Source organism: Mobula birostris, chromosome 2, assembly GCF_030028105.1.
Source record: "Mobula birostris isolate sMobBir1 chromosome 2, sMobBir1.hap1, whole genome shotgun sequence".
In the NCBI taxonomy this organism is placed as follows: domain Eukaryota; kingdom Metazoa; phylum Chordata; class Chondrichthyes; order Myliobatiformes; family Myliobatidae; genus Mobula; species Mobula birostris.
In genome coordinates this window covers 55,744,666-55,768,573 of record NC_092371.1, presented here as the reverse complement: position 1 = coordinate 55,768,573, position 23,908 = coordinate 55,744,666, and the positions used below count along the sequence as shown (strand labels likewise).

General features: G+C 41.0%; 1 protein-coding gene across 3 annotated transcripts in view; it reads left to right on the top strand.

Moving 5' to 3' along the window:
- The window catches only part of LOC140186793 (peroxidasin homolog), a 271,446-nt gene that overhangs the window by 196,163 nt on the left and 51,375 nt on the right, over positions 1-23,908 (top strand). For all 3 annotated transcript variants that reach the window (XM_072241373.1, XM_072241381.1, XM_072241390.1), the window contains exon 11: positions 11,461-11,577. In XM_072241373.1, coding sequence (XP_072097474.1) covers positions 11,461-11,577 — 117 coding nt within the window. The remainder of the gene's footprint in view (positions 1-11,460; positions 11,578-23,908) is intronic.

Below are 23,908 nucleotides of genomic sequence, written 5' to 3'. Positions count from 1 at the left end.
AAGAGGTAATGGGTGAAATGCCCTCTAATATTTTGCAGTTCCTTTTGATTTTCATGTTTATGTATCTTCTCTTTATTACAAATGGCAATCATCCATTGTTTGAATTGTCAAGAAATTAATCAGTTTTTTGACAATAAGAAGTCAGGTCTTATTTTTTAACCAATTATTTATTCTAACCCTATATTTTCATTTCAATAATTATTGGAAAACTCCAAGAAACACTACTTGTTCACAATAGTAATGACATCAGTGGTTAAGTATAGCCAGTCCGAAATTAAAACAGTAATTGTAAACAGAGAAATGGAGTGATCTTTGCAGGTTAGTATTTTTTTTCCATGTTAGACTTCAATTCTCGTTTAACTTTTTGCAAACATCATTGAGATTGTGAGTGAATTTAATCATCCAAGCAGTTAAAGACTTCTTTAAAAAAGTATTTGCTGTTTGATTTATTCCAAGTGCTGGGATGTTCTTAATTAAGCTCAGCCTCCTTGGTGTTTAGTAGCTTTAGCCTCCCTGGAAAATGTGTTATTTTTCTGTATACGCATTACACCATATGTCCTCTGGCATGTTGTAACACAAATGAACCAACAAATTCAAACATCTAGCCCTTTAACCAAGTGTTGACTTGGGAAAAGCTCTCCAATTAGTAATCTGTAAACTGAGTTACTATGACATGCTGACACTCACTTACTCTCCTTTCCAGGATAACTCTCTCAGATGGAACTTCCCCTAACACTTTCTTTTCAGTAATCTTTCACATGTATGCCTGTCTCAGTTCCCTTGGTGACTGCTGGATTTTAATGAACGGTGACAGCTAAATTAGAAAGAACATCTCCCACAGGAAACTCACCACTTGGTAACAATCTTTACAATAATGCAAAAGGAAGATAAGAAGGAAATAACAGGAGAAGTAAATCATATGCACCAGAGACTCTGCAGGTGCTGGAAATCCAGAACAACATACAAAATACTGGAGGAGCTCCGCGAATCAGGCAGTGCCTATGAAGAGGTACAAATAGTCGACATTGCAGGCCAAGACTCTTCGTCAGGACTGGACAGGAGAGGTGTTACTTTGTTATTCTGAGAGTCAATGAATTGAAAGCTATTTAAAATCACATGCCAGAATCACATACTGTCAAGCAATGCTCATGAAAATCCATTAGTTTATTTACTCACATTTGGCCTATTTAAAATGGAGATTAAGATTAATTTCTGCCGTGGGTTGAGCTTCTTTAGAATTTTGGCCCCCACAAAGCTGTGGCAGCTGAGTCATTGGATTTGTTCAAGGCATAGACGGACTACAAGGCAGTCAGAAGATATGGGAAGAGAACAAGAAAATGCTATTAAGACCTACATTGGATAGGCTATGATCTTATTAGAAGTAAAGACCAGCTTTATTTGTCACACGTACATCAAAGCATGCAGTGAAGTGTTGTTTGCATCAAATTCAATCAGTCTGCAAGTGTTAACATGCTTCCAGCACCAACAGAGCATATCCACAAATTACTAACATTAAGTTGTACGACTTTGGAATGACGGAGTAAATCAGAGTACCCAGAGGAAACCTACGTGGTCGCGGGGAGAAAGTACAAACTCCTTACAGACTGTGGAGGGATCGAACCCCAGTCTTACAGCCAGCACTGTAAAGCATGATGTTAACTACTGCATTACCCTCCTGTCCTCGCTGAATGGCAGAACACCCTCAAGGTGCCAACTGGCCTATTTATGTTCTTGGGAATTTTATCTTATGGTGTTTCTAGGTTGAGACAAAGTAGAAAGACAATACTGAGAGTAGGTGTGCTTGATTGGACCACACCACACCAGTTTCTTTCTTACAAGCCTGCTTTATCAGCTGGAGATGCAGATATCCTTGGTAGAATATCCCTTGCCAGCAATTTCCATGAGCTATACTAAACAACGTTTGTAAGTTAGCATCTGTGGCTTGCCACATCTGGTCGTGTTTTTATTGTTGGATCCTATACATGCACCTTTCCTGCTGACCTTGGAGCGCTAGATGCTGATGCTTGCCAAGTGGCCCCACTAATGATCCAGCACTTTCACTGAAAATTTACCAAAACTAAATTGTGAGGAATGAAAACTAAAAGTGCCAGCAAGTATACTCATTGCTTCGACATGTGGCATCAGAGCGGGTTTACATCACACACCTGTGTTTATTACTTCAATCTGCAGAAATTTCAAATTTTTGCCAGTTAGAACCTTTGCGGTAATAAGAGGTGATTGATCAAGCCTTTTGTATTAATAAATCAGATCTGTGCAGTACTGTGACGTGTATTGTTTTTCAGTGACTCATTTCCTAGTGTGTAAGGAAATTGTAATAAATCAGAATCCTAATCAAGTTTAATGTCACCGGCATAGGTCATGAAATTTGTTGACTGCGGCAGCAGTACAATGCAATACATCAGGGGTCCCCAACCTTTTATGCACCGCGGACCGGTTTAATATTCCACAATTTAGTTTTCATTGCATTCATTGCAGAAAACTCTGCTTTGCAGGAATATGATGTTGGAAATGGAAGCAATGTTTTCAGTGCTTTCGTGGCTATCTCAGGATACTCAGCCTTGACTTTGATCCAGAATGCTGGCTGAGGTGTTATGTCAAACATACTTTTCAGCCCACCGTCATTTGCAAGCTCGAGGAGTTCATCTTCTTCCCGCGCAAGATAGGTGTTCGCACACCAGCTATGAGCCTCAGTCTCTCCCAAATTCCCAGCTAATGTTGGGAACATGTCAGATATACCCCTGTCCCTTCGCCGTCCCCGCAGTTCCAGTTTGGCTGTGAAAGTAGACACTTCATCTGCCAACTTGAAGACAGCTGTCATTCTCCCCTGAAGTGACAAATTCAGTTCATTGAGCAGGTTGAAGATATCACACAGCTAAGCAAGTTTTGCTATCCACTCCTCGTCACTGAAGTGTACTGCCAGTGGTGACTTTTTTCCTGAAAGAAATCTCTGTAGCTTCTCTCTTATCTCAAAAACTCTGGCCAGGGCTCTCCTCCTTGATAGCCACCTGACTTCAGTGTGTAAGAGAAAGCGTTTGTGCTCTGCATCCATTTCCTGCTCAAACAAATGTGAGTTAAGGGCTTTTGCTTTGATGTGATTAATAACTTCAACAACGTCACTCAATATGCTGTTAAGTTCAGGTGACATTTTTCGGCTAGCCAGCATTTCCCTGTGTGTGACACAGTGTGTAGACTGGCATTCAGGAGCAACCTCTTTGACTCGGGTAGTGAAACCAGACTCATTAAGCCTTTCCAACAGCTGTGCTTCGATGCCCTCCGCTATGTCATCGATTCTCCTTGAAACTGTGGTAGCTGAAAGAGAAACCTGTGCCATCTTGTTAGCTGCAGCTTCTCCCAACAGTTCACGGCACATGTCCTTGGCAGCAGGCAGAATCAATTCTTCACCAACAGTGAAAGGCTTCTTAGCCTCACAGCTAGCCACCTAGCCACTAATTACGACGCTCTCAGAGCAGCAGCGTTTGTAGAGGTGGTGGCTCTTAGCACCTCCTTCTGTTCCGCTTGCTTACATTTTTTCCGCTCAAAAAACTCAACAGGTTTATCTTTAAGTGCAGGGTGCTTGGACTCAAGGTACCGAAGCAGTTTTGAGGGCTTCATTGCCTCATTAGACAGCTTGTCTCCACATATCACACACAGGGGGCTTGGAGGGTGCAAGTTACCAGTCGCAATAAAGCCATATTTTATGTACGACTCGTCGTATTTTCTGTTGAAGGAAGCTTTCTTTTTTTTTGGAGTCTCAGCATCAGCTGTCTCTGCATTATCATCATCGTTAGGCCTTCTGTGTCCCCTACCATCTCGTCCAAAGAAACTCTCAAGCAACGTTTGTTTTTTACTCATCGAGTAGTTGCAGGTCAATGACCACTGATGACCTCGCGTGGGTAATGACCTTGCATGCATTCAAACTCAACAGCGGGCATGACAGGGAATGAGGAAAGGTGCAGTTGACGCATATCGTTTCCTCACGGCCCGGTGGTTGGGGACCACTGCAAAACATAATAATAGAGAAAAGTATCTGTGAACTACAATAAGTACATATATTAAATAAGTAGTGCAAAAATAGAAATAAAAAAGTAGTGAGGTAGTATTCAAGGGTTCAATGTCCATTCAGAAATCGGATGGCAGAGGGGAAGAAGCTGTTTCAGAATCATTGAGTCTGTGCCTTCAGGCTTCTGTACCTTTTTCCTGGTGGTAGTAATGAAAACAAGGCGTGTCCTAGGTGAAGGGGGTCCTTAATGATGATTGCCACCTTTTTGAGGCATCACTCCTTGAAGATGCCCTGGATACTATGGAGGCTGGTGCCTGTGATGGAACTGACTAAGTTTGTAACTTTTTGCACCTTATTTCAATCTTGTGCAGTAGCCCCCCCCCTCCGCTGCCCCATACCAGACAGTTATGCAGCCAGTTAGAATGCTCTCCATGGCTATTTATTTATTGGGTTACATCATGACCTAGGCCCTTCCATCACTTCGAGCCACACTGTCCAGCAACCCCCAATTTAATCCTGCCGAATCACTGGACAATTTACAATAACCAATTAACCTACAGACAGTATGTCTTTGGAGATTGGAAATTCCAGTTCCTTAGTGATCATATTACTATCTTTGGAACAGAGGTGATCTGCCCAGACCTCGTATTCAGGTTATATTCCCCTGGTGCATTCCTAATAGCCTCAGTTTCCAGTTGTTGATATCAGCAAAAACATACAAGTTCCTTTGCCTAGAAATTGGGCAGCTGAGTTCTGTTTTTGAGCCACAAAAAGCAAATGGCAATGGAAATCTGGGACTTGATTTCTGTGGCATGTTGTGTGATTTTTGTTGTAGGTCCCTTCAGTCTGAAGTACTGATGCATAGAGGACCCTAGGTTTATGTAATGAGATCCAGTGAAGTGCAGTGTGTAACTGGATTGCACATCAGGAGTTTTCAGTGGTGCTTGACTGTATTGTAGGGTAATGTAATGGGTGAGTCATATTGTTCAGAATAGAAACTGTTCTATATAATCACAAACACAGCCATTGAGTGTGAATTCAGTGAATGGCAACTGTTTTGGGGTTTTTGTTCATAATGGAAGTAAAAGGCTGCTTCTGTTAAGCACATAAAACAACTCTTGCACATTTTATTCAGAAAATCCTACAGTATCATGTGGGATACTACGAGGGTGATTGATAAGCTCGTGGCCTAAGGTAGAAGGAGTCGATTTTAGAAAGCCTAACACATTTATCTTTCCTACATTTACACACTTACTCCAGCAGTCGTGGAGCATACGGATCCCTTCTTTGTAGAAGTCGGCATCTTGGACCTCCAGAAGTGGTCCACAGCAGGGGTAATTGATAAGTTCGTGGCCTAAGGTGAAAGGAGATGAGTTATTAACTTCAAATTTTCTGCAGTTTCACACAGAGTTGAACTGCACGTGCATGTATCAAGAGCTGTATAACTCATCTCCTTCTACCTTAGGCCACAAACTTATCAATCACCCCTGCTGTGGACTACCTGGAGGTCCAAGACACTCTGGTTACATGCATATGCAGTTCAACTCTTTGAGTGATAATGCAGAAAGTTTGAAGTTAATAACGCATCTCCTTCTACCTTAGGCCACGAGTTTATCAATCACCCCTGCTGTGGACCACTTCTACAAAGAAGGAATCCGTATGCTCCACGACCACTGGACTAAGTGTGTACATGTAGGAGGGGACTATGTTCAAAAATAAATGTGTTAGGTTTTCTAAAATTGACTCCTTCTGCTGTAGGCCACGAACTTATCAATCACCCCTTGTATTGCTGAAGGCTTCTTTCACACTGCCTGTGAGCCAAGAATTACCAGGGGCAGGGCTGAGCCAGTGCTTTTCTGGCTTGGGAACTAGTCAGGTAGATTTACTTTAAGATAGATACTTACCTGACTCTCCCTCAGTTCAACAGACCTTGATCCTGCTCAATAGAGACTAACACACTTGGTCTGTGTTCATTTTAACCATTGCCTCTTCACTCAAATTGTCTCCTGTGACTTGTATGTCATCCATGATTTCAACACTTTAGCTGACTTCAGCTCACTCTGCAAAGATAAAGGCAAGACCTGTTCAACTGCACCAAACCGAGTAACTCACTGCCTTTAAAGGCATCTACTAATTTTTCAGTTTTTGTACTTCAATTGTATTTGCATGGCACTTATTGTCCAAGCTTTCCATAATTTAAAACACTTTGAATGTAACCTATCTTGAAAGTATTTTTCAGCAACCTTCGTTCGCACCACGTATATCATTTCCTTAACTTACAGGATGTGACCCCGCCACCATACTCTGTTGTACTGTCAATGGCTAGATGTCATTTCTGAAAAGGAGCCAAGAGAAACAAATGCAGCACCACAGATATGATTCCACTAAAAGCAACAGTAGTTTTACATTGACCTTTCTAGATTTATATGTCATATCCCATGCTATGATTTGGTTTCTGGCTCACGTTTTGTAGAGGACCAGTGTTCAAAATGGTCTGCAGCAATATGTTGTGATCATCTTCATCCAGTAGGTGGAAAATGATCAAAACCCGTTTTGGATGTTCCCACATCCATATTTACACAGGAGACTTGAGAAAGAGGAGATGGAAAATTCCTGTCTGGAACTCCAAAAGTTCACGGATGATCTATAGCTGAATAGATATGAAATGAAGGAGAATAGAGATGAAATAGAGTGTTTAATCCTTTATAGATAAAAAAAATGTACAGAGATAAAATTAAGTTTTTATGTTGAAAAATGAGGGACGATATTTCTTAGAATCAAACAATAATGTTTTGGCATATGGCATATGGTTATTTAAACAGTGAATGGTAACATTCCCAGCTATAGTATGGGATATTAACTGAGGAACTGTCTGTCACATTCTGTTAAAGTGACCACAGGATCTGATCCTGGAATGTTTAATGCCTTTAGATTGGGAAGAAACTTTTAAGGCTCAGCATGATATTAGTGTTGGCAGAATAATCCAGACTCTTTCTGTAGTGATGACATCCTTTGAAACTGCTCAAGCAAGTTTGAGTGTCTGGATACTGAACAAACATATTGGCCTAAAAAGACACTACTGGGATTTCTTTTAGTTATATTACTCTCCATAAACAGGTATGATTGTAGTGAAAGCAGTGTGTAAAGAAGGACAAATCAGTTAGTTTTGGCTGTATTTCTAGATGATAAAAAGAAGCTCCAGCTAGAAGAGGTGAAAATTTCATCACAATATTAAAGTCAATCCTTGTGCTATTTCCAACATTAGTTCTTCTTTTTATACTTCTGGGGCAACTCAAGTAGCAGCAATACTCTCAATGTATACGATTAAGTATTCTTGTTTCAGCCTGATACAGCTAAAATTCACAACTGCTTCCAAGGTCAGTACAGTCAACAAAGATGTCTTAATGCATTTAAATGAACTATCACTGCTTAAAACTGATGGAAACAATGCTGACTGCTGACGGAAGCACCCACGGAGGAAGCGTGGCTTTAGATCGGGGTTACGAGTGCGTTTAAGGAAACAGGGTTTTAAACTCCCAATACCGACTATCTGGCTGGCAAACATGCAGTCTCTGGTGAATAAAATTGATGATCTCAGAGCTAGGGTGCTGAATCAGAGGGACATTACGACCACGTGTGTCCTTTGTTTCATGGAATCCTGATTAATCCCTTCCATACCGGATGCAGTGATTCAGATCGGGTTTACTATACACCGTCATGATAGATCTATAGAGTCTCTCAAAAACAGAGATGGAGGAGTATGCCTCATGATCAACTCTTCTTGGTGCACAAATATATTAATGCTGTCCCGGTTCTGCTCACCAGACCTGGGATATCTAGCAGTTAAGTGCCGTCCTATTTACCTACCATGGGAGTTCTCCAGAGTCATTTTGGTAGCAGTGTACATTCCACCTCAGGCCAATGTCAATCAGGCTTTAAATGATCGGAGCAATGGGATCAATATGCATGAAACAGCACATCCTTACACCTTCACCATTGTATTGGGAGATTTTAACCAGGCCAGTCTTAAAAAAATCACTAAGCAACTACCATCAACAGATCACTTGCAATACCAGGGGAAACAACACATTGGACAACTATTACACCGCCATCAAGAATACCTACCGTGCTATTCCAGGCCCACACTTCGGGAAGTCCGATCACCTGGCTGTACTTCTACTCCCTGTGTTTAGGCAGAGACTAAAGAGTGCAGCACCAGCAGTGAGGACCAAGAAGGTATGCACAAGGGAAGCACAGGAGTACCTACAGGACTGCTTTGAATCAGTGTACTGGACTGTATTCAGGGATTCATCTTCGAAACTGGATGAGTATGCTGCAGTTGTTACCGACTTCATTAAATCTGTGTGGATGAGTGTGTGCCTACAAAGGCTTACTGCACATTCCCAAACCAAAAGCTGTGGATGAACCAGGAGGTACGTCATTTGCTGAAGGCTAGGTCTGTGGCATTCAAGTCTGGCGACCTAGGCCTGTACCAGAAAACCATGTATGATTTGCAGAGGGCTATTTCAAGGGTGAAGAGACAATTTCAAATGAGGTTGGAAGCGACATCAGATGCACGACAACTCTGGCAGGGCTTGCAAGACATTACTTCCTAAAAAAGCGAAACCCAATAGCATGAATGGCAGCGATGCTTCACTACCAGATGAACTCAACACCATCTATGCACGCTTTGAAAGGGAGAACACAACTACAGCTGTGAAGATCCCTGCTGCACCTGATGATCCAGTGATCTCTGTCTCAGAGGCCGATGTTAGGCTGTCTTTAAAGGGAGTGAACTCTTGCAAGACCGAAGGTCCCAATGGATTACCTGGTAAGGCTCTGAAAACCTGTGCCAACTAACTAGCAGGAGTATTCAAGGACATTTTCAACCTCTCACTACTACAGGTGGAAGGTCCCACTTGCTTCAAAAAGGCAACTGTTATACCAGTGCCTAAGAAGAATAACGTGAGCTTCCTTAATGACTGTCGCCCAGTAGCACTCACATCGACAGTGATAAAATGCTTTCAGAGGTTGGTCATAACCAGACTGAACTCCTGCCTCAGCAAGAACCTGGACCCATTGCAGTTTGCCTATTGCCACAATAGGTCAACAGCAGACGCAATCTCAATGGCTCTCTACGCGGCTTTAGACCACCTGGACAACATAAACACCTATGTCAGGATGCTGTTCTTCGACTATAGCTCAGCATTTAATTCTATCATTCCCACAATCCTGATTGAGAAGTTGCAGAACCTGGGCCTCTGTACCTCCCTCTGCAATTGGATCCTTGACTTCCCAACTGGAAGACCACAATCTGTGCAGTTTGGTGATAACAACTCCTCCTCACTGACGATCAACACTGGTACATCTCAGGGGTATGTGCTTAGCCCACTGCTCTATTCTGTATATACACGACTGTGTGGCTAGGCATAGTTCAAAAACCATCTATAAATTTGCTGACGATACAATCATTGTTGGTAGAATCTCAGGTGGTGACGAGAGGGCGTACAGGAGTGAGATATGCCAACTAGTGGAGTGGTGCCGCAGCAACAACCTGGCACTCAATGTTAGTAAGACGAAAGAGTTGATTCTGGACTTCCAGAAGAGTAAGATGAAGGAACACATACCAATCCTCATAGAGGGATCAGAAGTGGAGAGAGTGAGCAGCTTCAAGTTCCTGGGTGTCAAAATCGCTGAGGATCTAAGCTGGTCCCAACATATTGATGTTGTTATAAAGAAGGCAAGGCAGCGGCTATACTTTATTAAAAGATTAAAGAGATTTGATATGTCAACAAATACACTCAAAAACTAATATAGATGCACCATGGAGAGCATTCTGACAGGCTGCATCACTGTCTGGTATGGGGGCGGGGGGGTGGGCTATTGCACAGGACGGAAAGAAGCTGCAGACGGTTGTAAATCTAGTCAGCTCTATCTTGGGTACTAGCCTACAAAGTACCCAGGACATCTTCAAGGAGCGATGTCTCAGAAAGGCAACATCCATTATTAAGAACCCCCAGCACCCAAGGCATGCCCTTTTCTCACTGTTACCATCAGGAAGGAGCTACAGGAGCCTAAAGGAACACACTCAGCGATTCAGGAACAGCTTCTTCCTCTCTGCTATTTGATTCTTAAATGGACATTGAACCCTTGGACACTACCTCACCTTATTTTAATATATAGTATTTCTGTTTTTTCCACAATTTTTAATCTATTTGATATACATATACAGTATAAAGTATACTGAATAAGATTTTCTTATTTATTTACTATTATTTTTTCTTCTATATTATGTATTGTACAGAACTGCTGCTGCTAAGTTAACAAATTTCACGTCACATGCTGGTGATAATAAACCTGATTCTGATTCTGAATTTTTTCCTCTTATACAAATTATATACTGGATTGTCGTTCAATACAAGCTTTGACAGTTCAGAAAATTCTGAACTTTTGTTTAAGAGAATAATAATTATTTTGTGCTTTCCCTCTTTTCCGTAGTCTTAACACATTTAGTTAATCTAAAATTTTTGTGCCATTGGAAAATGACTTGCAATACTATGAATATACCTTTGAAGTATGATCGTTGGGTTTCTCTATTGAAGTGTTGTTACTTTGTGTTCCTAAAGAAGAAGAAAACAGTTGAAAGCCAAAGTCAGAATTACTCAACCACAGCCCCAACCCAAAAATTAAGGCAAATGGATCCAAGAAACTTCAATTCTGCATAAATTGATTGATCATGGATGCAGTGACAGAGTTGTTTCTCTTGCTGTAATCTGTCCAGAACCAATCTCTGCCATAGACACTGAACTGCAGCCTTTAAACCTATATAATGGAAATTCATTCTAGACATACTAGTTTGTCAATTTACAGAAATGATACTTTTGAATTAGCGAAAAGGAAATCCATGTATCATATAGTATTACAGATACTTTGCCATATGCATTATGGCGCTTTACTTAACCTAAAATTAGAAAAAGATGCCTTAACACTTTAACCCATTGTGATTTCAGCTTAAAACTTTTGGGCATTAAACCTTATGAGGTATTATTAGAGTATATGATTCTGATTTCAACAGGTAGCATTTAGTAATTTTCAAAAATTTTCATTAGGTGCAACTGAATAGTCAGCCAACAGAAAATATCTTCAGAAATTCACCCTCTCTCCACCTTGCGTACACTGTTCCCTCGAATCTGTGCAGTTTGCAGCCGCACAGCAACTGAAATGCTCCCGCACACATAGCCTTTGTTGTCACACAGCTGGAATTTTCTTTTATATAATGTTAATATAAAGTGCCGCACAATTTTCAGGCCATGTAAAAATTTTCTGCTTAGAGCAATGTTTGGTCCATGCAGCTGTAAAAAGAAAATTAGAGGGAATGTTGCTTGCTTATATTCAATAATGTTTAACTATACTTTGTTTTGGTTTTTTTGTTTCTCCAGATGGTCCTAAATTTTTATTGGTTCCCAAAGACCAGGTGGTAGTGGAAGGAACTACAGTGGATTTCTTCTGTCTTGCAGAGGGGACCCCAGCTCCAGTGATCGCCTGGACTAAAGCAGGTTTCCAGCATATTTTGTTTGTGTACAATGATATGCATCAAGCTTTGAGATAGTAATGATGCTGAAACTACTGTATCATGAAATTTACCGTCACTTTGAGAGCTCTTTGTATCCATGATTTAAAGCAGAATTCCAGTTGTTGTCAGTGATTCCATGTGCCTCAAATATGGAAGCAAGTGAAAGTACTTGTACTAGCATGAAATCCAGCCACTTATGAACTAATCCCATTATAAAATACATGGACAAGCTAATACTGTATTTTGTTGCAGGAGGCGCTAGTGTTTGTTAATTATGTCTAACATTGTAAAGTACTTGACAACTGTTTTTATGTGGATTATAATTCATTCACATACTTATTTCAAACTATAAGAGATAGTTAAATACATGTTTATATGCTTACAATTTGTGAGCTTCTGCCAACCACAGTGGTACAATCTAATCTTTACTTGCAACTTGTTTTTAAAAATAAGACACGTTTAAAATAAGGCATTTGTTGCTCCTGAAATACCATCTGAGAATTTTGTAAGATGATTGGCAACTCAGCCAACTCGTTAATATCACACGGGATGAAAACCAGGAAAAATCCACTGAATTGAATGCCCATCAATTAGTAAAAGGGATAGAGCCCAAAAGACCACAAGACATAGGAGCAGAATTAGGCTTTTCAGCCCATTGAGTCTGCTCTGCCATTCCATCATAGCTGGTTATCCCTCTCAGCCTCATTCTCTTGCATTTTTCCTGTACCTTTGACACCATTACTAATCAAGAACATCAACATCAGCTTTAAATATACCTAATGACTTGGCCTCCAGAGATGTCTCTCACAATAAATTCCACAGATTCCCCATCCTCTGGCCAAAGAAATTCCTCCTCATCCCAATTATAAAGGGACATTCTTGTACACTGAGGCTGTGCCTTCTGGCCCTAGTCACCCCCACTATAGGAAACATCCTCTCCTCATCCATTCTAAATGGGCCTTTCAATCTTCAATGATTTAAGGAGGTCCCTTCTTTCTCCTTTCTTATTGACTGGAGTAACATTTACAATATTCTAGACCTCCAAAACCATTCCAGAATCTATTGATTCTTGAAGGATCACTACTAATGCCTCCACAATCTCTTCAGCTACCTCTTTCAGAATGCTGGATTGTAGTCCATCTGATCCTGGTAACTTCTCTACCTTCAGACCTTTCAGCTTCCCAGGCATCTTCTCTTTAGTAATAGCAGCTACACTCACTTCTTTTCTTCTGTTGCTTTCAAAATTGTGAAGCCAATGAATGAATGGTGTTTTCGGTGTCCAATGGTGTCATCCCATTGAAGACTAATGCAAAACTCTTAGTGAGTTCATCCTCCATGTCTTTGTTCCCCATTACTACCTTTCCAGTGTCATTTTCCAACACTCTGTTATCCACTCTCACCTCTCTTTTACTCATTGCATATCTGAAAAAACTTTTGCTATCCTCTTTTATATCATTGGCTAGCTTACCTTCATATTTCATCTCTTCTCTCTTTGCTGCTTTTTTAGTTGCCTTCCGTTTGTTTTTAAAAGCTTCTTAATCCTTTAGCTTCCCACTGATTTTTACTTTATTATATACCCTCTTTTTTTTTATGCTATCTATGATTTACCTTGTCAGCCATGGTTGCCTCATCTTCCCTTTAGAATACTTTTTCTCAAGGATGAATCAATCCTGCATATTCCAAATTGCTCCCATTTAATTAGTTTTTCCCTCTCAAAATTGCAGGGTGAATTCTACCATATTATGATCACTGTCTCCTAGGGGTTCCTTTACCTTAAGCTCGCTAATTAAATCTGGTTTATTACACAACATCCAATCTAGAATGGCCTTCTCCTAGTGTGATCAACCACAAGCTGCTTCATAAAGCCATCCCATAGGGATTCTACAAATTTATACTCTTGGGATCCAGCATCATCCTATTTTTTCCAATCTACCTGCATACTGAAATCCCCATGACTACCGTAACATTGCCCTTTTTACATGACTTTTCTATCTCCCATTGTAAATTGCACCCTTCATTTTGGCTACTATTCAGAGCCCTCTATATAACTCTCATCAGGGTCTTTTTACCCTTGCAGTTTTTTAACTCTACCCACAAGAAGTTCTAAATCTTCTACATCTATGTCACCTCTTCTGAAGGATTTGATTTCATTTCATTTCTACCCCCTCCCCACCTACCTGTCTGTCCTTTAAATACAATTTGTATTCTTAACGTAGAGTCATAGGGTCAAACAGCCAAGAGTCCATGCTGACCAAGATTTCTGTTTAAGCTAGTCCCATTTGTCCGCTTTTGGCCTATGTTCCTCTAAACCTTTCCTATCGATGTACCAGTCCAAGTTACCTTTTAAATGTTGTTAATGTACCTGCTTCAACACTTCTCTGGCAACTCATTCTGTTTACAGAGCACGCTCTGGGTGGAAAAAGTTGCTCTAATCGTTCCCATTAAATCTTTCCTCTCTCACCTTAAACTTCTGCCCTCTAATTCTTGATTCCCCAACCCTGGGCTAAGGACTGTGCACACTACCCCTCTATAAACATCTTAATGAGAACAGCCATCATTCTCCTATGTTCCAATCAAAAAACGTACTCTGCTCAATCTCTGTCCAAGACTCGGTCCCTCAAGTTCCAGCAACACACTGTAAATCTCCTCTGTTCATGTTTTTGCCACGGAGATCACCAATGAAGTGATGAAGGTAGCTACATAGGATCACATTGGATATGTGCACAGAAACAGGTCATTTGCTGTCGATATTTCCACTCAAGCCTCCTTTCACCTTTCATTATCCAGATAAATGAGCCAAACACTCTAATTCCCTTCACTGTTGTATAGCCTTCCATAAATTCTTCTATACTTCTTGCTGCAAGCAATTCCTTTGTTATGGAGTTCATATTCACACTGGACTTTGAGTAAAGCAGTTTTTTAATCTGAATTCCCTACTGAATTTCTTTTTTCTGAAATGCTTAACAAAATCTGATTTTATTAAGCTTATTAATCTAATTAAATAACACTATGAGATGCCTTACAGGATAATAAAACAAGTATACAGGCAATAACAGGCATTTATAATCAGTCGTATGTACTACAGTGAAGTGATTCACTAAATTTATATGACAAATGGCTCCAGGTAAAAAGATGTACTTCAAGTTGTGCTGCTGCTTTCATAACCTATGGAGCAGAGCATTGTTTAGGAACCCTGCTGATTGTTGTAGTATAACTAGAGTGCCATTACTCATCACTATGTTACAATAACACAGAGTCACATCTTTGGGCCCCGTAACGATCTGAAAAACAGCATTAGTTACCAAAAGGCAAATAGTGATAAGAAAGGGGCACCATATGTTCAACAAAGCTCATTTTCCTCTGGGCTGAAGCCTTTTCTGTGTGTTGTGTATAGGACAGCGCAGGGATAGGCCCTTTGGTCTGTCTAGTCCATGCCAAACTATTATTTTGTCTGGTCTTACTGCGTTTCACCTGGACTATCGCCCACCATACCCTTCCTATGCATACATTTATTCAAACTTTGCTTAAATGTTGAAATCAAATCTGCATTCATCACTTCAACTGGGAACTCATTTGATACTTAGAACTTTCTGAATGAAGAAGTTCCCCTCATATTCCCCTTTAACATTTCACCTATCACCCTTAACACGTGACCTCTAGTTCTAGCCTCACCCAACCTCTGTTGAAAACACCCGCTTACATTTACCCTCTCTACACCCCTCATAATTTTGTATACCTCTATCAAAGCTCTCCTCATTCTCCCAGGCTATAGAGAACAAAGACTGAACTTTTAATCTTTCCCTGTAACTCCAGTCATGAAGACTCGGCAACATCCTTGCAAATTTTCTCTGTACTCTTTGGTATAATTCCTGTAGGTAGGTGACCAGAACTGCACTCAGTATTCCAGATTAAGCCTCACCAACATCTTACATAACTTCAACATAACATTTCAATTCTTGCATTCAATACTTTGATTTATGAAGCTTTGGTTTCTAAAACTTGTGGATCTTTGCGTCTTATTCCCAGTAATCTGAGCTTGGACTGATGTGGTAGAACAGCACAATGTGTTCTGGTCCTTGTTGAGGATGAGTTGATAGCAGGAACCATACCTGAAAAGAAAAAAAATGGTAGAGGCATATTGCTGACTTCTATGATATTTGAGGCCCATCAACTGCTGGAAGATGTTCCTCATTACTTGCTATATGTCATCCCATGCCTGGCTGTTATCTGCGCCATGCAACTTGCAAACATGAATTGGTTCTAACTGGACACATTTAAATGAAGTCTGAACTTATTTCAACTTATTGAATTGTGGAGACCTTTGCAGTAGGGCCTGGCTTCCAGATCCAAGTTCCACAAAGCCCAATTCTGTATAAAGTTTGTATTGAATTGAACATATTTTATGGAGAAACCTTTGGGTGGTGTATTTGCCTGGTTCAGCGAGCTGCCCAGTTTGGGAAGCTTTGCTTGAATAGAAAGTAATGTTCAGAAAATTGTATTTTGGGTAGATTTTCATTTGGCTTCAAATAGACCAAAAGCATATTTGAGTCTTCTTTATTATTGTAGTGGTCCACATTGTATTAAGTAGATTATAGAGAACATTTCTAAGTGCTCAGGATGGGGTTGGGTTTTCAATGACCATGGTCAGGTTGTGCTCAGATTAGGTTCTAATTTTATACCGAAGCAGCCCAATATTCTGCAGATCCCCATCACGATTATGCAGCATTCCTGACTGTGATGACAGCTGGCTTCCCAAAATATTCTCTTTTCATTCATTTTCAACATCTGAGTATCATTGACAAGAGTAGTCAATTCCACTCAGTGGCCACTTTATTAGACGCAGGAGTGGAACTTGGTGTGGTCTTCTGCTGCTGTAGCCCACCCACTTAAAGGTTCAACACATGGTGCATTCTGAGAAGCTCTATTGCACACCACTATTTTAACACATTGCTATTTGAGTTACCTTCCTCTCAACTTGAACCAGTCTGGCGTTTCTCATTAACAAGCTGTTTTCACCCACAGAACTACCAGTCACTTGATTTTTTTTTGCTTTTCCACACCATTCACTGAAAACTTGAGAAGCAGTTGTGCATGAAAATCCCATGAGATCAGCAGTTTCTGAGATACACAAACAACCCCATCTGGCACTAGCAGCCATTCATTCCACAGTCAGACACTTGGATCACATTTCTTCCCCATTCTGACGTTTGGTCTGAATAACAACTTCTCCTTCCTCTATTTCTGGCTGTTTAGATGCATCCAAGCGTATTACAGCCCTGCGCAGGATGTATAATTATAGAACTTCAAGGAACTCAAATTCTCGAGTACAACCTAGTCTCACGTATAAACTGAATAATAGACTCATCAATCAGATGTTGATTCTCTTGATGGCCAAACAAAGATTTAATAGAAAACCAAAATGAATTTAAGCTAGGTAACCTCTTGAACAACATGCTTCTTTCAATTTTGTATTACAGCTCAGCAAAACATGCTGGAGTGTCTCTGGACTACCACAGTCACATAATCCAGTAGGATGTTTTCCTATTATTTTTAAATAGTAATTTAGCCCACAATGCCCCAACCTAAGTCTTGTAAATTTCACCATACCTCTGCGACTTAAAAGGTCTGAGACCTTTTTAACTAGTGGGTGACTAGAAAAATAATGCCTGCCCCTTAATTCGTGTTTCCAATCCTCCTGCCACTTCTTCTCTATACCTTTTTTAATCCTACTTTTAAATTTTGTTCTGCCTAGGAGAACTCTAATTTCTACTTGCCTGCTCTGTAAGGAAGACTTTGCAATGCCATCCACAATTTCATTTCCCTCCACCCCAGCATGGCCAGGTATCCATGAAAATCTAACTGCACAACCCATCTTCCCTAATCTAAACAACGCTAAGAGAATCTCAATAACTATGTCAGGACGCGCTTTTGATTTACTCCCTTTTATAGGCTCTAAGGCAGCAGCAGAATCCAAAAAGATGATAAACCTACGTGGTCGAGAGTCTTCTATCCACCATAAGGCCCAGAGGATTGCTAATAATTCTGTTGCAAAGGCAGAAACACCGTCTGAAACCCGGTGACCAATTTTAACTTGGAAGTTGAGACACATACATCCCAAATCCTGCGCTACTGCCCTCTGGGTCCACTGAGCCAACAGTAAAAATCTTCAGATAAGATCCCCATTTATTATTTAAATATTCATTTGTGATCAACGCTGATGAAATTGCACTGCTTCCTTGAAGCTGAAAAAGGAGGAATAGGTCTACTTCTTGTTCTGGAAAGAGCCAAAAAGGGACAGGTGGCAAGCAAATTTGGTCAACTATGTCTTCCTCAGTCAGTTTCAGTTTCACAGCCCAGTTATTAACCAAATCTAAAAATGGGCATCTTTTAATTTTACTTTGGCACCCTGACTTCCCCTGCAAAAGACACTTTGATGGACAGCTGTGATTGAATCCATTTAGTTTTACCCAATACTGCAGGCCCAACTGAATTCGTCTTAAATGTAGAGGCATTTCTCCCATCCCTACACATAATGCCAGGACTGATATTGTTCCAAAAGCCCGACAACAGAGTCTAAGTGCTTTGGACTGCACAGTGTCTAGTTTTCCAAGCACTGCCACAGCAGCGGAACCATAAGCAATACAATCATAATCCATAACTGATCTAATCATAGCTAGATACATTAAGTATTTTCCTGCCCTGCTCCCCAGTCACATCCAACAATACTTCTCACAACATTTAAAACTTTCTCACACTTTCCAATTGTTTTATCTATATGAACCCTCCAAGTAAGTCTTTCATCAAACCAGACACCTAAAAACGTGAATACCTTGACTCTTTCTAGTGGAGAATCATATAGACACAATTCACAATCAGGAATCTTTCTTCTAAGGCCAAAAATCATGTATTTGAACTTAGAAGCAAAAATCCTGAAACCCCATTTATTAGCCCAGTTTTCAACTGATCTTAAAGCCTTTTGTACCTGCCTTAATATATACTTGATGTTTCTTCCTCTTTTCCAGATTGCACCATCGTCTGCAAACAATGATTTGCCAAATCCTGCCCTTACCTGATCAAAGATATCATTTATCATGATATTAAAAAGAACTGGACTAATGACACTTCCTTGAGGGGTACCATTACCTATTGTAACTGACTTGGAGCTTGTTCTGCCTATTCTTACTTGAATTGTCCTTTCCTAAAGGAAATCTTTGATCCAATTAAATATTCTACCTCTAATTCCCGCATCATAGAGTTTAATTAATAAGCCATCCTTCCATAGTGAGTCATATGCTCTTTCAATATCTAGAAATACACCTACCATTACTTCTCTATTTTGAATTTTTTTTTTAATAGCATGATCTAAAAGGGCAACAGCTTCCATTGTTGATCTTCCAGCTCTAAAACCACTTTGATAAGCAGCAAAATGTCCCTTATTCTCCAAAAAATAAACAAGTGTCTTGGTGACCATTCGTTCCATAGTTTTACAAAGTACTGACTTTAAAGCTATTGGCCAATACGAACTAGGACTAGACGTGTCCTTACCTGGCTTTAAAACTGGAACTACCACCGTATGCTTCCATTCTACTGGTAATTTTCCTTCTTTCCACACTGAATTAATAATGCTAGAATTTCTATTAATACAGAGTCATCTAAATGCTTAAGCAGTTCATAACACAGTCCATCCCTACCAGGAGACGTGTTTGAACCTGATTGGACAGCTTCCTGCATTTCCTGAAGGGAGAAAAACAAATTTATGGAGCTATTATCATCCAAACTCCTGTCCAGTTTCCAACTTTCCTTTAACATAATTTCCTTTCTCAAATCACCTAACTCTCCGGAACTATGTAATGCTTGGAACACCTCTACAAACACATCAGCCTTTTCCTTATTGGTTACAGCTTCAATATCTCCTTCCAGCAAAGCTGGGATAGATGGTTTCCTATATATCCCTGACATTTTGTGAATGATCATCCATAGCTGCTTTATAGGTGTCTCAGGGCCCAGGGTTCCACAAAATCTTCTCCAACTATCCCTCTTTGCATTTTTAATTACTCTCCTTGCTACTGCTCTTTCCTTTTTATACTCCATAACATTATCTAACACTGAGTACTTTCTTAATTTCCTGTAAGCTCTATTTCTTTCTGCTATATCACAATTTTTATTCCACCACGGAACTAGTGCTCGAGCCTTAAGTACATTCCGTAGCAACTTTATGAATTATAGAACAGAGGGATTCATTCCAATCATCTATGGAGCCCTCGCTATTAATCTCTTCTATTATATCCACAGCTTTCTCCTAGTACTCATCCCAATGGGCCAAAGAAAAATTATGCCTAGCAAACCTCTCCTCAACTTATACATCAAATTTCTACCAAATCTACAGTTTGTACATATAGGATAGTGATCACTTCCTAGTGTGTATCTGTCCATAACATCCCATTCCCAACCCTAGCTAAGTTTCAGGAAGTGATAGATAAGTCTAAGTGACTACAAGTATTCTTTACAATATTAAATCTTATAGGCCTTCCGTCATTTAGCAGTACCATGTTGTATTTATCTAGAAACTCCTCTATTACCGCTCCATTACTATCTTTACTTTCGCTGCCCCATATAGAATTATGGGCATTGAAATCTCCAACCCAGATTACTGGCGATCTTACCTTATTCATAATTTCATCCAAATCTGATAACATATTACCTGGATTATAAAAGTTAATCAGAGTTATTTGACCACAAGAGCTCCAAACCTCCACAGCCATAATTTCAAGCTTAGATTTAAAATCAAGTCTTCTAAACTGGAGTCCTGCTTTTATGAAAGTTGCACACCCTCCACCAGATTTACCCGTTCTGTCAGCTCTCAAACTATCATATCCAGGGATCACAAAATCCAAATGAGGCTTTAAACATGTCTCCTGTATACAGATCTAATCAGGCTTGTCTTTAAAAGTTCCAACAAATCTTTTTAATTCTTGACCATTTGCAGATAAACTTCTTGCATTCCATTGTAATATTAAAAACATCCAAATACTAATTATTGGCCTCTTCATTCACATAAAGCTCCTCCGTACTCTCTGATCCCAACAACTGGGAAGTATTCAGTGATTGTTTGTCTGTCATATACTCATGTAATTTTTCCAGTGAAATCTGTTTTATATCAAGGAATCTCTCTGCAGCTTCAACAACTATTTTTATCATATCCGACCTTTTGGCTGTAGTTTTAGCCCCAACCAGTACATCAACAATAAACACAAAAAAGACTCTTTAGTCATCAACAACATGCCCGAAGGAACCATAGTTGGAGAGCTCAATGTGCTGACTCCCCATCGTTCCAATCTTTTCTTTGCTTATCCTTTGCTCTCTATCGACTTTCTTTACTGCATCAGCATTTTTTTTTTGGGATACTAACATCCTGAATCTGCTTTGCCTTACTAAAATACTCACATCCTCTGAACGCCGCTATATGCTCCCCTCCACGGTTACTGCACTTAGGCACCGCTGCCTTACATGCTTTAATATCATGATCCTCTCCACAATTCATACATCATCTTTTAACTCAACATGAACCAGCAACATGTCCAAATCTCTGGCAATTATAACAGTGTAAGGGAGGCCTAATGTATTCTCTAACTTGATAAGACATGCACCCAAGATGGACTCTAGTTGGAAGAACATCACCTGCAAAAACCAGAAGAACAGGGAAATCCCAAATACCACCTTCTCTTGATTTCAATCGTTTGGCTTCAATCACTCGACCACCTTTAATATTATCCAAAATTTTTTTTTCAGTTTGCCAGACCAAATACCATACACTACCCCCTTAACTCCCTTCCTTTCTTTCAGAGTAATACACTCCACTTTCACAACCAATTTTCCCACCATTTTAGCACTGTTATATTGGTTAATATCTTTGCAACAAATTTTCAGCAATCCATGAGACAAAATCTTGGCCTGGAATCCTTTACCTATTTGGTTCTCTAATGCTGCTACCACTTTCAAAGGATTAAGGGCTCTAAATCCTCCTCCTTCTTCCTCTTGACCTTTAATTTTATACAGAACTATAAATTCCTCCAATTCACCCATTTTCCTCAATTTGTTGTCCCCCTTTACTTCAGGTCTTTCACTTGATGCACCCCTTTTTTGGCTACCTTTACTTCTGGAGTATTCCACAGTCTCCTGCCCTCCCCCTTCAATCTCAATCCCTCCCTCCCTCCCCTCCCCTCCCCTTCCCCCCCCTCCCCCCTTCCCCTCCTCCCCCCCTCCCCCCCTTCCCCTTCTCCCCCCCTTCCCCTTCTCCCCCCCTTCCCCTTCCCCCCTCCCTCCCCCCCCTTCCCCCCTCCCTCCCCCCCTCCCTCCCCCCCTTCCCCCCTCCCTCCCCCCCTCCCTCCCCCCCTTCCCCCCTCCCTCCCCCCTCCCTCCCCCCTTCCCCCCTCCCTCCCCCCCCTTCCCCCCTCCCTCCCCCTCCCTCCCCCCCTTCCCCCCTCCCTCCCCCCCCCTTCCCCCCTCCCTCCCCCCCTCCCTCCCCCTCCTTCCCCCCTCCCTCCCCCCCCTCCCCCCCTTCCCCCCTCCCTCCCCCCCCTTCCCCCCTCCCTCCCCCCCCTTCCCCCCCTCCCTCCCCCCCCTTCCCCCCCCTCCCTCCTCCCCCCCTTCCCCCCCCTCCCTCCCCCCCTTCCCCCCCCTCCCTCCCCCTCTTGGATAGTATGATTCTGGATTAACTAAAATAAGAACCAGTTTTCAGGAAATAAAGCCTGTACACAATTTAGCTCCCAATTGATAACTTTGTGGCTAGTAAAACTAATTATTTGGTGTGGGATATTATGATTCTGTCATAATGCTACATAGGGGAAGATGATAGTTGAGTGTTCCTGCTATTAACACATTGCTAAAGGTGTATCCCTTCCACTTAATGCACCATTCAGAACAGGACTGCTCTGTCATTTCACCTTCTTAATCATCCTTCAGAAATGTAACAAACAAGAGATATTTTGGGTGTCTGGAGTTTGTACTAAGGCTGCGTCCACACTAGACTGGATAATTTTGAAAACGCCAGTTTCGAGTAAAAACGACAGGCGTCCACACTACGTATTTTTCAAAATATCTCTGTCCACACCAAAATGGATATTTGGGCGAATCTACTCCTACTGGGCATACACAGACATATCTACAGAAAACAAGCAAGAGGAAACGGTATAATATTTACGTTTCTGCGGTGGTGTTGTACTATTTCCATAGAATAAAACTAGAGTACCAACAACAACAGCAAAAGAAAGTTTTCAACAACGTCTTTGAGGAATACAAAGAAAACCTCCGCTGGAAAAATCAGACCGCACTTCTCCGTTTAGACCGACAATGAGGTCGAGCTGTTTCTGTGAGTTACAAACGACTACAAAGTCAGCAAAGCAGTGGAGATGTTTAATTCTAGACAAACAGTAGTTAAGGTTACCTTGGCATTGAAAAAGTACAAAACATTGTGTCAGGAAAATGAGGATATCTTGGATTCTCCAGGAGATTTGCCGTGTGAATACTTTTCTATTTCCCAGTTGCAGCTTCCATGCAGCTCAGTTTTAGTTGGTCACAGCATAGGTGTTCTGGTAGACAGTGAAGCACCATTCTTATTTCCAGGTAAGGATGGTGCACGACTGAAAGGGAACTTGGTGGTGATGGTTTTGCCCTGAACTTTGTTCATTTTCGTAGAAGAGTTTGCTGGTTTGGGAGATGCTGCCAGAGGATTCTGGGAAGTAACTGCACTGTATTGCATTGAGGATATATCCTGCGATCATTCGGTACAGCTGGTAAAGGAATCAAATTATTAGGGTGGTTGATTCAGTGCCACTCAAGTAGCTTACTTTCTCCTGAGCATTATTGATACACTTATCTGGGCAAGTGAAGAGATTGTAATTTGTGCTTTGTGGAAAGACAGAGAAACATAGAAAATATGTGCAGGAGTAGTCCATTCAGCCCTTCGAGCCTGCACCACCATTCAGTATGATCATGGCTGATCATCCAACTCAGAACCCTGTACCTGCCTTCTCTCCATACCCCCTGATCCCTTTAGCCACAAGGGCCATATCTAACTCCCTCTTAAATATAGCCAATGAACTGGCCTCAACTGGTTCCTGTGGCAGAGAATTCCACAGATTCACCACTCTCTGTGTGAAGAAGTTTTTCCTCATCTCGGTCCTAAAAGGCTTCCCTTTATCCTTAAACTGTGACCCCTCGTTCTGGACTTCCCCAACATCGGGAACAATCTTCCTGCATCTAGCCTGTCCAATCCCTTTAGGATCTTATACATTTCAATCAGATCCCCCCTCAAT